Source organism: Lissotriton vulgaris, chromosome 12 (assembly GCF_964263255.1).
Source record: "Lissotriton vulgaris chromosome 12, aLisVul1.2, whole genome shotgun sequence".
In the NCBI taxonomy this organism is placed as follows: Eukaryota; Metazoa; Chordata; class Amphibia; order Caudata; family Salamandridae; genus Lissotriton; species Lissotriton vulgaris.
The window spans coordinates 464,025,209-464,038,381 of NC_141700.1; the positions used below are offsets into that span (position 1 = coordinate 464,025,209).

A 13,173-nucleotide genomic window follows, 5' to 3' on the forward strand; every position below is an offset into this window, starting at 1 on the left:
TTGCCTTGTATGTTTTATTAGTGCTTGGTGCTCGAGCCTGGAACAAAACCTCTCTACACTCCTTGGGGAGAGTCAGATGACGGAACTCTCTGTGTTCAGGAGCCACGCTGTCAAGTGTAGTGACTTCAGATCCGGATGGAACACCTGACCCTGATCCCTCGATAACAGGGACGGAATCTGTTGCAAGCGAATGGGATGATCCTGGGAGTGTAGAAGGAGTTATGTGTACCAGAACTGCCGGGGCCACGCTGGTGCAATGAGAATCATCCTGCATGGCTCCGCCTTGATTTTCCTGAGTACCCGTTGTATGAGTAGGATTGGCGGAAAAGCGTAAAAGAATGCGCCGTACCAGGCAATCGAAAGTGCGTTCCCCAGCGATCCCTGATGGTGAACTTTGCTTGCGCAAAACTGGCATTTGGCGTTCTCCGGAGACGCAAAGAGGTCTATGGTTGGTGTTCCCCAAACCGAGAACACACCCTCCAGGATGGACTGGTTCAATTCCCATTCGTGATTCACCTCTGTCTGGCGACTCAGAGCATCTGCTGTGATATTGAGAGAACCTGCCAGGTGTACGGCCTGCAGATTGATCTTGTGAAGAATCGCAAAATCCCAGATTCTTTGAGCTTCTTTGGACAGAGTTTGTGATCTTGTCCCCCGTTGTTTGTTGACGTAGTGCATGGCCGTCGTATTGTCTGTCCGGACCAGCACTGTTTGATTCCGAACTCTGGGAAGGAAAGCTTGCAAAGCTAACCGAATGGCTGTCAGCTCCAAAAAGTTTATATGGCATTGGCGTTGCTCTGGACTCCAGTGCCCGCTGACTTGAAGCTCTCGGAGCACAGCTCCCCAGCCTTCCAAGGAGGCATCCGTGGTCATGATCATAGGAGTAGGTGGAATTCTGAATGTCAGCCCTTCTGCGATGTTGTCCTTTATCAGCCACCACTCGCATGCCTTTCTCATTTCTGGCGTTACCAATACCTTGTCGTTGAAAGAGCCCTCTGCTTGGCACCATTGTTTGTCTAGTTCCTCCTGCAGAGGACGCATTTGCAGCCTGGCATCCGTGGTCATGATCATAGGAGTAGGTGGAATTCTGAATGTCAGCCCTTCTGCGATGTTGTCCTTTATCAGCCACCACTCGCATGCCTTTCTCATTTCTGGCGTTACCAATACCTTGTTGTTGAAAGAGCCCTCTGCTTGGCACCATTGTTTGTCTAGTTCCTCCTGCAGAGGACGCATTTGCAGCCTGCAATGCGGTTTTAATGGTATACAAGATGACATCGACCCGAGCAGGGACTTCTAAAGCCGTACTAGAAGGCATTTCTTTGTCAGCACCTGGCGTGCAGAGACTATCAATTTCTGCTGACGTTCGTCTGAAGGACGAGCTGTGCATTGCTTCGTGTTCAAAATGGCCCCCAAGGAATTTTGTGGACCTGGAGGGTTGCAGAACTGACTTGGTCTTGTTGAGCTGAAGGCCCAGGTGACTGAACAATTGGATGCAAGTTGACACGGCTTGGGAAGTTTCCTTGAAAGATGGAGCTTTGACTAGCCAGTCGTCCAAGTAGGGGAAAACTTCCAGGGATTGTCTTCGGAGAAAAGCCGCCACTGGTGCCAACATCTTTGTGAATATCCGTGGTGCAGACCGAAGGTCAAACGGAAGCACCTTGAATTGGAAATGGCTCTTTCCTACTGTGAAGCGCAAATATTGTCTGTGAGCTGGGTGTATCGGTACGTGGAAGTACGCATCTTCTAAATCCAGAGACGCCAAATAGTCGCCTGGGTTCAGTAGACGAAGACTATCTTGGAGAGTAACCATCCTGAACGACAGTTTGATGAGATAAGTGTTGAGCTCTCGTAGGTCTAATATGGGGCGTCAAGTGTCTGCTGTTTTCCGCACCAGGAAGAACCTGGAATAAAAACCTCTGCCCCTCTGAGAGAGAGGTACAGGCTCGATTGCCCCCTTGATGAATAGCTGGTGGGCTTTGAGATGTAACAGTCCCAGATGTTTCGTGCAGTTGGCGCCTGGAGCTCTTGTTGGAGGAAGATCTTGGAATTCCAACGTATGGCCACTCTGAACAATATTCAGGACCCACCGGTCCGATGTTATACTCTTCCAGCTGTCCAGACAAAAAGATATCCTGCCCCCCACTGATGTGACTGGGAGGGGAGGAACATTAGTAAGAGCCAGGAGGCCGCTATTCTCTCTTGGCATTGTCGCGTCGCTGGCGGTTCTGACGCCCTCTCTGTGATTGGCGAGAGAAAGACGCCGAATGGCCCTGGCGTTGGTTCAAATATTGAGTCCTATAAGACTGCGAAGACTGCGATGAATACCTCTGCTGGTTGTTGCCTCTATAAGAAGAGAAACCTCTGCCTCGTGCTCCTTTAAATGGGACCTTTCGATAGTTCAATGACCCCAAGGATTTAGCCGTGTCCGTATCCTTTTTAATACTTTGCAGGGCATCATCAATATGCTTACCAAAAAGCATTTCACCGTCGAATGGGAGGTCCAGGATCTTGTTTTGGACCTCCTGACGAAACCAGGTGGCTCGCAACCAGCCCTGACGGCGCAACACCGCCGACCCTGCCAAGGCACGAAAAGCTGTAGAAGCTATATCCATAGCACAATCAATTACTTCGGAGGATGATTATTCTCCCTCCATCAGTACTCTCCTGGCCTCTTCCCTTGATGAGTCTGGCAGTTGTTCCACAAATGGTTCCAAGTCACAACACATCTGGCGGTCGTATCTGCCTAGAATGGCTAGAGCATTTGCTGCTCGAACAAGCAAGCTGGCCATGGAAGAAAACCTCTTCCCCACGTTATCCAAGCGCCTACTGTCCTTGTCCGGAGGCGTAGTCAGAGGCGTTGATGGGTACTTGGATTTACTCTGTGCTGCCTGCGAGATCACCGAATCAGGCTTAGGTTGTCCAAGAAGACACACAGGGCTGCCATCTGGAGCCTTATATTTCTTCTCCAGCCGGGGAAGAACAGGGATGACAGTGGCCGGATTCTGCATGATCTTGATCCCTTCATCCCACACATGCTCAATTATGGGAATGGATCTGACAGATTTTCTGAATTGTTCTTTGAAATCATATAGGAAACAGTCAGACTGCTCTGTTGTAACTGGCAGTCCGAACCTTTTCGATGCTCTTGCCATGAGGTTATGGAACCCCCTAATATCTTCTGGAGGCGACACAGACGTATCCCGTCCAGTAGCGTCCGGATCTTGCAACCCACTGTCACTAGGATCCAAGTCTGGGTCCTGCAATGGATCAGTCAAAGGATCTGCACGTATTCCTCATCGGTAGATGTATCCTGCAGAACGACATTTGTTGGTTCAGGGTCCGTTGTCCGTGATAGCACCGCCTGTATTACCACTGGTGGTGTCCGAGGTACCACCTGTGTTGGAGGTAGCATGACAACTGGCTGCGCCTGTGGCAGCACCGGAGCAGGAGGTCGTTCAGGCCGTACTGTAGGTTGTGATGGAAACATGGTCCTGTAGTCCTGCAGCATCATTTGTAAGTCGGAGACTAGAGAGGCCGGCATGGCCACCATATCCTGGCCCAACCCTGGAGGACGTCGCTCAGGAGGAACATAGTGATGCACCTGTTGTTCATACGCATGCTCATAGTAATCCTCTGTGTCAGTCTCTTGTAATTTTACATTCAAATCAGAGGGACTGTAGGCATCCCCATAATGGCCTCCAAATTCCTCCTCTTCATCAGACTCGTCATCCAGAAGCATTGATGGTGGAAGAGACGAAACCCGTCTAGGAGACGTCATTTCTGGAGTAATTTTCAGTTTTTGTAATGGAAACTGCAATTTTTGACCCGTCGACGGCCTCGTCGACGTCGTCGGAGCCACCGTCGTCGACGGAATAGTCGATGGGATCGTCGACGGCACACTGGACTTCGTCGGAGTCTTTATTTTCGTCGACGGCATTATCGTCGACGGTTTCGTAGTCAAGCTCATCGTCATCACCTTCCCTGACACCATCATCGACGACGAGGAAGAAGTAATTGTCGACGAACAACCAGGTACCTTAAACGCCGACGGAGTCGGCGACGTCGACCCCGCCATCGTCGACTGAGTCGATGAAATAGTTGAAATTTTAAGGGAAGGAATCGTCGTCGACGTACCAGATGTTTTCGTCGTCGATGGAAGCCATTTTTTCTCAGGCATGGTCCCTGGAGTAACTGCAGAGTGTTTTTCGCCAGCTTTTTCCTTTTTGGACGGAGGAGAAGTGATAGAAACCTCCTTTTTGTTCTTTGCGGCTGTGTCCAATCCAGTAGCCTGTCCCAGCCTCTCCTTTTCACTTCTGTGAGCAGATTTCATGGGACCAGCCCTCTCAGACCTGTCAGAGATCTTATGAGGGGCCTTGATAGGGGGTTCGGCTGAAGTAGAGGGAGGAGACCTACCACTCTTCCTGGATCTCCTAGAGGAAGACATAGAAGTAGAATCTTCCTCATCCGATGAGAGCACCTCCTTCAGAGTGTTCATCTTCTGCAGCCAGGTCAGAAGCCGACCCTCCCTGTCTCGTAATGTCTTTGTAGAGAAAGTTCTACAAATTTTGCAGTCTGTGGCCTTGTGGTCCGGGTATAAGCAATAAATACAGTTCTCATGCGTATCTTCTACAAAAAGCCTCTTTTTCCCACAAGACGCACAGGACCTGAATAAAGCCTTTTTTTCCTTGTCAGACATAGTTGAATTGTAGATGAAAAGTTGAAGAAATAACTTGAATAGAATGGAAAACTGAGCAGAGCTCAGTGGAGACTCCCAAGCACAACGTGCGGTAGAAAAATCTGAGGCTCTCTCAGGAAGGTTCTATGGGGTGAGGCCATTCTGATTGGTGGTTGTGGAAAGTTTGGGCTTTTTTACACAAAGAGGGTGATAGGCTACAAAATGAGATGAGGCCTAGGCCTGGTTTTTTCTTTTGTTCCTATGGTTATGATAATTTTTTATTTACTGAGGCTTCCATTCAGACGATGGGGAATGATACAAAGTATGGGAATCTATTAAAGTTCCAATACTGGGGTAACAGCAGGGTACCAAAGTAACTCACCAGAGGCGGGGGACGGCGCACCGGGGCTGCATCATGTGAGAGCAGGACGGGGCTGCAGGGTAGCGCACCTCCTCAAGCATACATTTAATTTAAAACAATAGTTTTAAATTGCGCGCACTCGCCCGAAGGTATCAGAGCGCTTTACGTGATTCCTAGCTGTTCCACAAGGAGCAGAACCTCGGAAGAAGAGGACAGCATGTGAGCGGTACCGACGCCAGCAGAAGCACCGAGACAAGACGAGTTTATGCTAACCCGTAGCCCAGCGAAATGAGCAGGGGCTTTGAGTGGTGCTTTGATGTGGAAGACGTTGCTCTGAATATTTAATAAATTCACGCTCAACGAAAAGGGTAAATTCCATATGCATAAAAGAGCCTCAGATCCACAAAATGGATGCTTCTGTCACAGACACAAGTCTTACCTCCTGCTGCTGACCGAAACTCAGCCGAGGAGGCCTGGACAAAGGCTTTCCTGTCGCAGGGAGGTGTTACACCACCCCAGACAGGAGATAGTGGATTGTAGCAGGGAGGTTTGAAAGAAACCAGACACTGCCTGGGGAGCACAAGGCTTCCCCTTGCATAATCCGGCCAAACCGGTTCTGGGACAGACCAGCCCCAGTCCCAGAGCGGCCTGGACAAAGGGAAAGGGGTGTATCCACCCCCTTCCTGGATCCCACCAATAGGAGGGGACCTAGCAGGTAATCCAGCCCCCTAGATTGGTATAAGAATGGGAGCAGTGCCAACGCACTCAGATTATCCTGATGAAACACAAGAAACGGAACTCTGGACCCTTCGACATCCTACTCGACGTAGAAGACTGAAGAATCTCCCTTGTGGTCAAGGAGTGACCACCCTGTGCAAACAGGCACCATCCAGCACCTCGATGTTTGCTTTGTTGCAGTTCCCGCCGGAACTCGAGCGACAGAGACCAACTAGACCAAGTGTGCCTGCCTTCTAACAGCCCGATCCACAGTCCCTGCAGAGCTGAGACCCGTTGAGGCGACCGGAAGCGTGGGGCCCGCCATCTTGGAGAAACCACGAGACGCTGACTTTGCAGCCCACGAGTGACCCTCAAAGCTGTACACCGGGGTTTGAGAAGCCCCAGCCCTGAGCCTCTTTTGCACTGAAGCTCACCCCTCTACACTCACCGAGTGCTGCGTGGGGCCCTTCTGCTTCTTTTGGCTCAACGCGTTGGTCCGGTCACTTGCCCGTTGGCTTGTGGCCCCTGTGCCGGCGAACTACGAAATCTAACTTGTGATTCTGGTTGCTCCAGACTTGCACCCGCTCCTCTGAAAAGGAGCACCCGCTCTGACCCTCCTGGTCCGAGTGAGAAGCAATCTTTCAGTCCTGCGTGGATTGCTCTTGCCAAGTGTTGTGTGCTCCAATCTTGAAGCTGACTGCGCCGACGGTGAGAGCCTTCGTGGGACAGCTCGTGACCCGCTCCTGGCCGTCACAGATGCCCTAGAGACCACGTGGCAGCGGAGAGAAGCTCCTCGACAACCACCTGATTGCGCCCGACATTGCCTGGTTCCGTCCTGGTTCCACCGTGGTCACTGCTGAGTGACCCAGACTCTGTCCCCTCTGCTTTCAGGTACTTTACGACTCTGATCCACCTTTGGATCACACCGGACACTTCTCCTTCACCTCGCCTGCAGCATCTTCAGCTTCAAGCACCAACAACCTGCGTGACGAAACCCGACACAACTTCGACCCTATGCACCCGCTTCCTGTGGGTGAGGTAACTCAACAACGCCGGTGTTCCCACACTGGTACACACCTCTAGTGTATGGGTCTTAAGTTTCATCCTTCTAGGTTATGCGGAAGTCTCCTTAAACAGTAACTTTATAACTTTTACGCACCATTGCCTTTGCATTGGTGCATGCGTGTGCTTTAAGCGCTGCACCCGAATCCCGCGGGCTTTTCCCGACTTCAGCATTGCTAGTCCCGACTGCTCCCAGCGATTCCCTAGGCCCAACCACTGTTCGATTGGTATCTCTTATGCCCCTTTCTTAATATATGGTTGGAGTGGCCACCTGCCCTCATCCATCATTGTGCCACTTTCATATGTGTAACTGTGCTTTTGTTTAAACGCTTGTGCCCCTTTGCTCATAAAGAGTACTGGAGATTATTTTAGTAATAAACACATATTTTTATAATATATACTTGTGTGGTGTCCTTTCATTTGATATTACAGGATTGTGATTGGTAAAACAGCTCGCTTAACACGACCTCTTGAGTTTAGCCTTTCAGGCTGCTTAGTCCATGCTACCCCTAGGATAGCTTGTCTATAAGGTTGACTTACAACCAGACGCCATAAGGGATTGTTTGGACTGATACAAGGTGGTTCCAGAATTGGAAACATCATATATCAGGCCAACTTCTCACAGTGTACTACTGCTCAGGAGAAAATGAGTGTCCGTTGGGATGCATCTACGGGAGGCCCTGTGCTCATAACATTGACCTGCCCTGCGCTCACAACACTGACCCACCCTACTAGCGGTCTGAGGCTCTTGTTCACAGAGCAAGTGTGTTAGAATAAAGTAAAGGAGCCTAACCTGCCAGTTTTTGCCGAGTAATGAAGGATAAGCCTACTGGAAATAGTTGTGAAACCCGATAAGAAGGAAGATTTCCACTTGCTGGCTGGGTGAGTGGATAACGTGAATCCTGATATGTACACGTGGAAATTACTAGGTTGGCAAACTAAATATGGTGCAAATAATGTACTAATATCAAAGGAAGGATAGCAGCGTTTGGACATTGGACTTAAAAACTTTAATCACGCTGCTTTCTATAATGAAATTGTTTCACTTTACTGCACACTCTGAATAGTAATATGACCAGTGTCATCAAACCATGTGGTCATTTTAAAAGCAGAGAGACTTACCCTTGATCAAGGCTCAGTGGATCAGAACCGCATTGGGGCAGTGAGCTACCTGTTTAAATATCTCAGAGTTATATAAAGTGCTTGAAACGAATCAAGCAGGTGTCAGTTTACTACTTATCAGTAGCAAAGGAGTGTTTGCTGTGACATATATATATATATATATATATGTTTGAGGATACTTCGTAATTTAAATTCTTTAAACATACATTTATATACATGTATTTATTTATATGCTCCAGGGTCCCGCACATGGGTGGGACTATCCAGTGCTTATGACTACTGATGAGTATCCCCTGGGAAAAAACGATTGGCTTTGCAGTGTGTTTTATACATGTTGTGCACCATGGCGCAGAGTGGCTGGGGACTGTATTGGGGTGGATCAGGGCGTGGAGATAAGTGGTGTGGATCAAAGCAGAGTGGAGATGTGTGGTGTGGATCAGAGTGGATCAGAGCGGGCTGGATTAGAGTATATTACAGAAGAGTGTATTAAGAGTTCAGTGGAATGAACTGCATTAGAGTAGATAAGGGGGAATTGGATCAAGGTAGAGGGGATTAGAGGGAACTGGGTTAGAGTGGAGTGGATGATTGTTGCTCTGTCTGCACCCTTGTCTGAAGTCCTTCTGTTTGCTCTCTCCCTTGCCTGACAAGTCTTTGCTTTGGTCACAGTTAAAGGAGGAAGATGCACAGCTACCTTATAAGGCTCCTAATTCTGAAATCTTCCGTGAGGCGGTAATATCTGCCAGGAGGGTTCGCGAACTGCTCCATTCTTACCAGACAAGCTGCTTCTTCGAACTAGGGGCACCTTTCTTGCCAAAGGTTGTCACACCTTTTCACATTGAGCAAAACATCACTCCCTCATCCTTCAAAAGAAGAGGACAGGCTCCACAGCCTGGATCCAAAAGGAGCGGTAGGGTTCCATATTGATAGCACCAAAGAATTACAGGTGGGGATTCAACTCTTTGTTGGATTTGCAGGAATAAAGAAAGGGAAACAATTCAGAAGGGAACCATCTCTAAATGGATCATCCTTTGCATTAAGATCTGCTATGCAATGGCCAAGAAACAGTCGCCTGAGGGCTTACAAGCTCACTCTACCAGCGCTACAGCTGCAACCACTGCATTTGCTAGAGGAGTCCGACTCTTGGACAAGTTAGGCAGCTACGTGGGCATTATTGTGCACGTCTGCTAAACACTATTGCCTCGACAGTCAGGTCTTTAGATGGGTATTTTGCCTGTTCAGTCCTCCAGGACTTTTGAGCTTATAAGTGTTCGCAGACCCACTTACGGGGAGTGATTGCTTTGGTATCCACTGTAAGGTAAAGAATCAGTGGCTAGAAGTCTCTATCAAATTAACAAGTAACTTACCTTCAGTAAAGCTTTATCTGGTAGAGACCATCTAGCAACAGATTCCTTACTAACCACCCCACCCTTGCCATTCTGCGAATTGTTTTTTCATATTCAGAGATCCTTTTGGACCTCACATGCACACTAGTCATTCCTCCTCAGCTTGTCTCCATGCTTCTGGTGCAGAAAAAGAAGTCAAGAACTGAGGTCAGCACGCTGGGGTGGCACTTATTTACACACTACGCACTTCCCTTCGTGCATGGACAACGCCAACAAAGCCATGCAGAGATGAACAATGCAATCTACAGGCATGCAAGGGCGACTGCAACAAACATTTCCGGATCAAGTCTGACACCTGGGAAAATTCTAAGGCAGAGAAACTGCGGCTAGAGAGAATCTTTATTAGATGAAGTGTCCCCGAAGAGAAGTGACTTGTTCATCTGCATTAATCTGTTCAGAAATATCCTCCAGTGATGATGTCCTCTAGATGGAGTACAACCACCAAGCGATGTCTGCAAACAGTCCCAAAAGGCCAAGTAATTGGCCAACAATGAGCATTAGAAATATTCAGTAATATAATTTCTATAGTGAAACTAAAACCAAGGGATCGAGATTGTATTTCAACAGCGAAGTGATTTTTTAAACAGTTTTCAAAAAGCGCATGAGTGTAGCTTTGCTAAACAATCATCTTACCACTGTCAGATGAATTCTCTTTTTTTGATCGCATCTTTCTCTTCCGTCCTCGCTTTCCTTTCTTGGGCATTGGCTCTGGTTCTTCGCCCCCATTTTCTCCATCTGTCCCATCCGGTCCAGTGCAGTGATCAGAATGCCTGGCCATTGTGTTCTGATCAATATAGGAAAACAAAATAAAACTAACTAAGTACTCTACTTCCACTGAGATTATTGTATAAAACACTAGGTTGGAAAACTCATGCTAAAGAACAAGTGATATGTGTCTCTTAATAGCAATCAAATTAGCACTGTAGCACAATGATAAAGTGAAGCACAAACAAGGCAGGCAAACACACTAACATACACGTGCATAGATATGAGAGCTGGTCCACGGTCGATTCTTGCATCCCATAGACACACTATAAGACAATAAGAAAATGGCAAACACACATGTAAAAAATCACTTAACACGATTTGGAAACGATTTCTCAACTACAGCTGAACGAGTCGGCTAGGCACAAGGAACATTTTCTTACCTGTAACTCCAGTTCTCTTTTAGGGGTATTTCCATGATAAGTCATAAGCACTTGAACAGCCCCGCCCACGTGCTGGGACCCCAGAGCACTTCTTTAGAGACATCTTCTTTAATCAGATTTTTTTCGCCTTTCTTCAAGAAGGCCTGCAAAGACACTTAAGAGATAACAAGCACTGGCGTTGCCAATAGGTCTCGCATTAGGAAAGTTTGAGCTATTGGTCTTGTAAATGACAATTTTTTGTATTTATGTGTTGTTTTTGAAAATAGCTTAATTAATAGCTTTGCCATTTACACTGCCAATAGTTATAACTTTCGCAAATGTGACAGCTATAGCATTTATAATGGAACAGGTTTTATATTTACGTGACTTAGATGTATTGATATTACAAATAACAGTCGACAAAATGACATGGACGCTTTGCCACTGCTTGATTAAGCTTGTTTGTACAGTGCTCTTATGCCCAGAGTACAGCAAAAACACTTCACATATTGAAAAAATGTCCCATATGGATTGGACTTATAGACTGTATAAATCCATGTACTGACTATAAATCCAAATGTAAATATCCCTTACGTGCCATGGGGTAGATAGATCTATGTATTTGTTTATTAATCCTCTGGGCTTTGCAGGGGTGTACTCGCCGAAGTTTTGCAAGCGACCGACACATTTCCCGCCTCGTGCAATAAGTGATGAAGACGATGGTGTAGGAAGCTGCCGGTTGTATGTATTGATCTAGCGCAATGTGTTTCCGGCGCACAGCTCAAGCCAGATCAGCGTTTCCAGAGGACTTTTGTTTAAAAAAAACAAAAACCTAACAGGTTAGTAAATGCGCACCCACAGACGACCTTCAGTACTTGTGGTAGAGGCGCTGGATGTCCGATCCCCATCATAAAACCTCCATTCGGTATCAGTGCGAGTGCAGGCGCACAACATGGATCATAATTGAATCTTGTGACAGACCGCACAGTAACCGTTTGCTTTTATAGTTGCCCTCACCTACAGTGTATGTAAGCTTCTAAATTGTCCGCCTTTCAAAGTGTAGCTAGAGTTCTCGTAGTGTGAACTTTACATTGAAGTGCAGCGGGCTTGGCACACGTTGCGGAGACAGTTCACAGCAGGACATAGACCTGTGTGTTTTTTCCTAACTAAAATTGTTGATTCACGCCACGGTCAAAGCTATGGCCTCTGAGGCGTTAAACAATGACTTTGAAGGGAACAACTGCAGTGGTCCTTGGTGTGGTATTTTACCTGGACTGTCCCTCCCAGTATATCCCCTCAGTTTACTGTCCCTCCTTAATTATTCGGAATTCCTAAAGCCAACACGCCGCTCATTGTGCCGCTGATATCGCGTGCTACAAACACCCCCCCTCTTTGACCCGAATTGATGTGTTCCTCTGAATAGAAAAATAATGGTCTTGCGTGGGGCGCCGTGCCTCCTGCTGCCGCCACGAGCATCTACAAAAACAAGGGAGGCTGGAATGAAACAGCGCACCGTGAAATAGCACTTGTAAAAGTGAGGGGCAGAGGTGCTTATTGCATCTCAGCAGGAAGCCCTGCTCTATTTACATCCCGGACCATCAGACATTCTGACAAAATGTCCGAGCCAGGGACATCGTGAGGGTCACATGCATTGTTAACCAGCGCCCTCCTTTTAGCCTGTAGCATTGCTAGCTTTGAAATATCCTACGCAGATTGAACGGCAGGAGTATTTCCAATGACCGTGTACGTAACAGGAAAGAATATCCGCATGTACACACACTGTTAAATGCATACTGGGTGCTCTCAGAAAACATAAAGACGTTAGATGCCACTTTAAATAAGTTCCCAGCAAGTTAGACCCTACATGCCTCTCCTTTTCTCCATTAGAATAGTTACCTTTGCTTCCGTGTGTTAACCTGGGCACGAACATGGTAGGTAACTGAATGTCCCTTCCCACAGGTCTGAACATATGGTTACCTTTTAGGTAAAATGATATAGAACGGAAACACCCTACATTTCAAACAAGGTTAGAACGATTTTTTGGGGGTATTATCATTAGGGTGCCAACAACGAGAACTGTTCACAAGCCAAACAACTTAAGTCCCTAGGTACCTTAAATTACGAATCGAATGTGTACTTGTCAATTAGGAGCATCGTGCTTTTCCCCATTTGATAACGGTTTGAAGCATCAGGCTGATTGTCATTTTGTTTTCGTTCTGTAGACATCTGCGGGCTTGGAGCAGCCGTCTGAATTATAGCGCACAGGTAGACAAACAATACAGCATATTATGCGATAAAGGATTAACTTTCGCACAATATGCCGTGGCACTTTTCTCGAATTTTGACACATATGGGCGTTTATAAAATAGCAAACCCAATGCTGTATAAAATGTTTAAGAAACTTAAGCTACTAAAACACAATGCAGGGCGGGTTCAAAACCCCTGCAACGCTAAAGAAGACAAGCAAATCGCGAAAGAAAGGTGAAATAAAGAAACATTAAATAAATGCACGCACGGAGACAAAGTGAAATAATAGAATTTTATTTTTAATGCAAGTGGCAAGTAGTACAAACAAGCGTTCTGTGTAAATCGTCACCAACACGTACCTGATAATGCAGAGCTGCCGGGAAACTGAAAGTACGGCCGGCCACCGGCCAGCCATGAATAATTAGGGGAGGAGAAGCTGCACAGCACACACTGGGAGAA

General features: G+C 47.2%; 1 protein-coding gene across 1 annotated transcript in view; it reads right to left on the minus strand.

The window, feature by feature from the left end:
• The window catches only part of CTCF (CCCTC-binding factor), a 713,286-nt gene that overhangs the window by 174,366 nt on the left and 525,747 nt on the right, over window positions 1-13,173 (minus strand). The window contains exon 10 of the mRNA XM_086945216.1: window positions 9,974-10,124. Coding sequence (XP_086801342.1) covers window positions 9,974-10,124 — 151 coding nt within the window. The remainder of the gene's footprint in view (window positions 1-9,973; window positions 10,125-13,173) is intronic.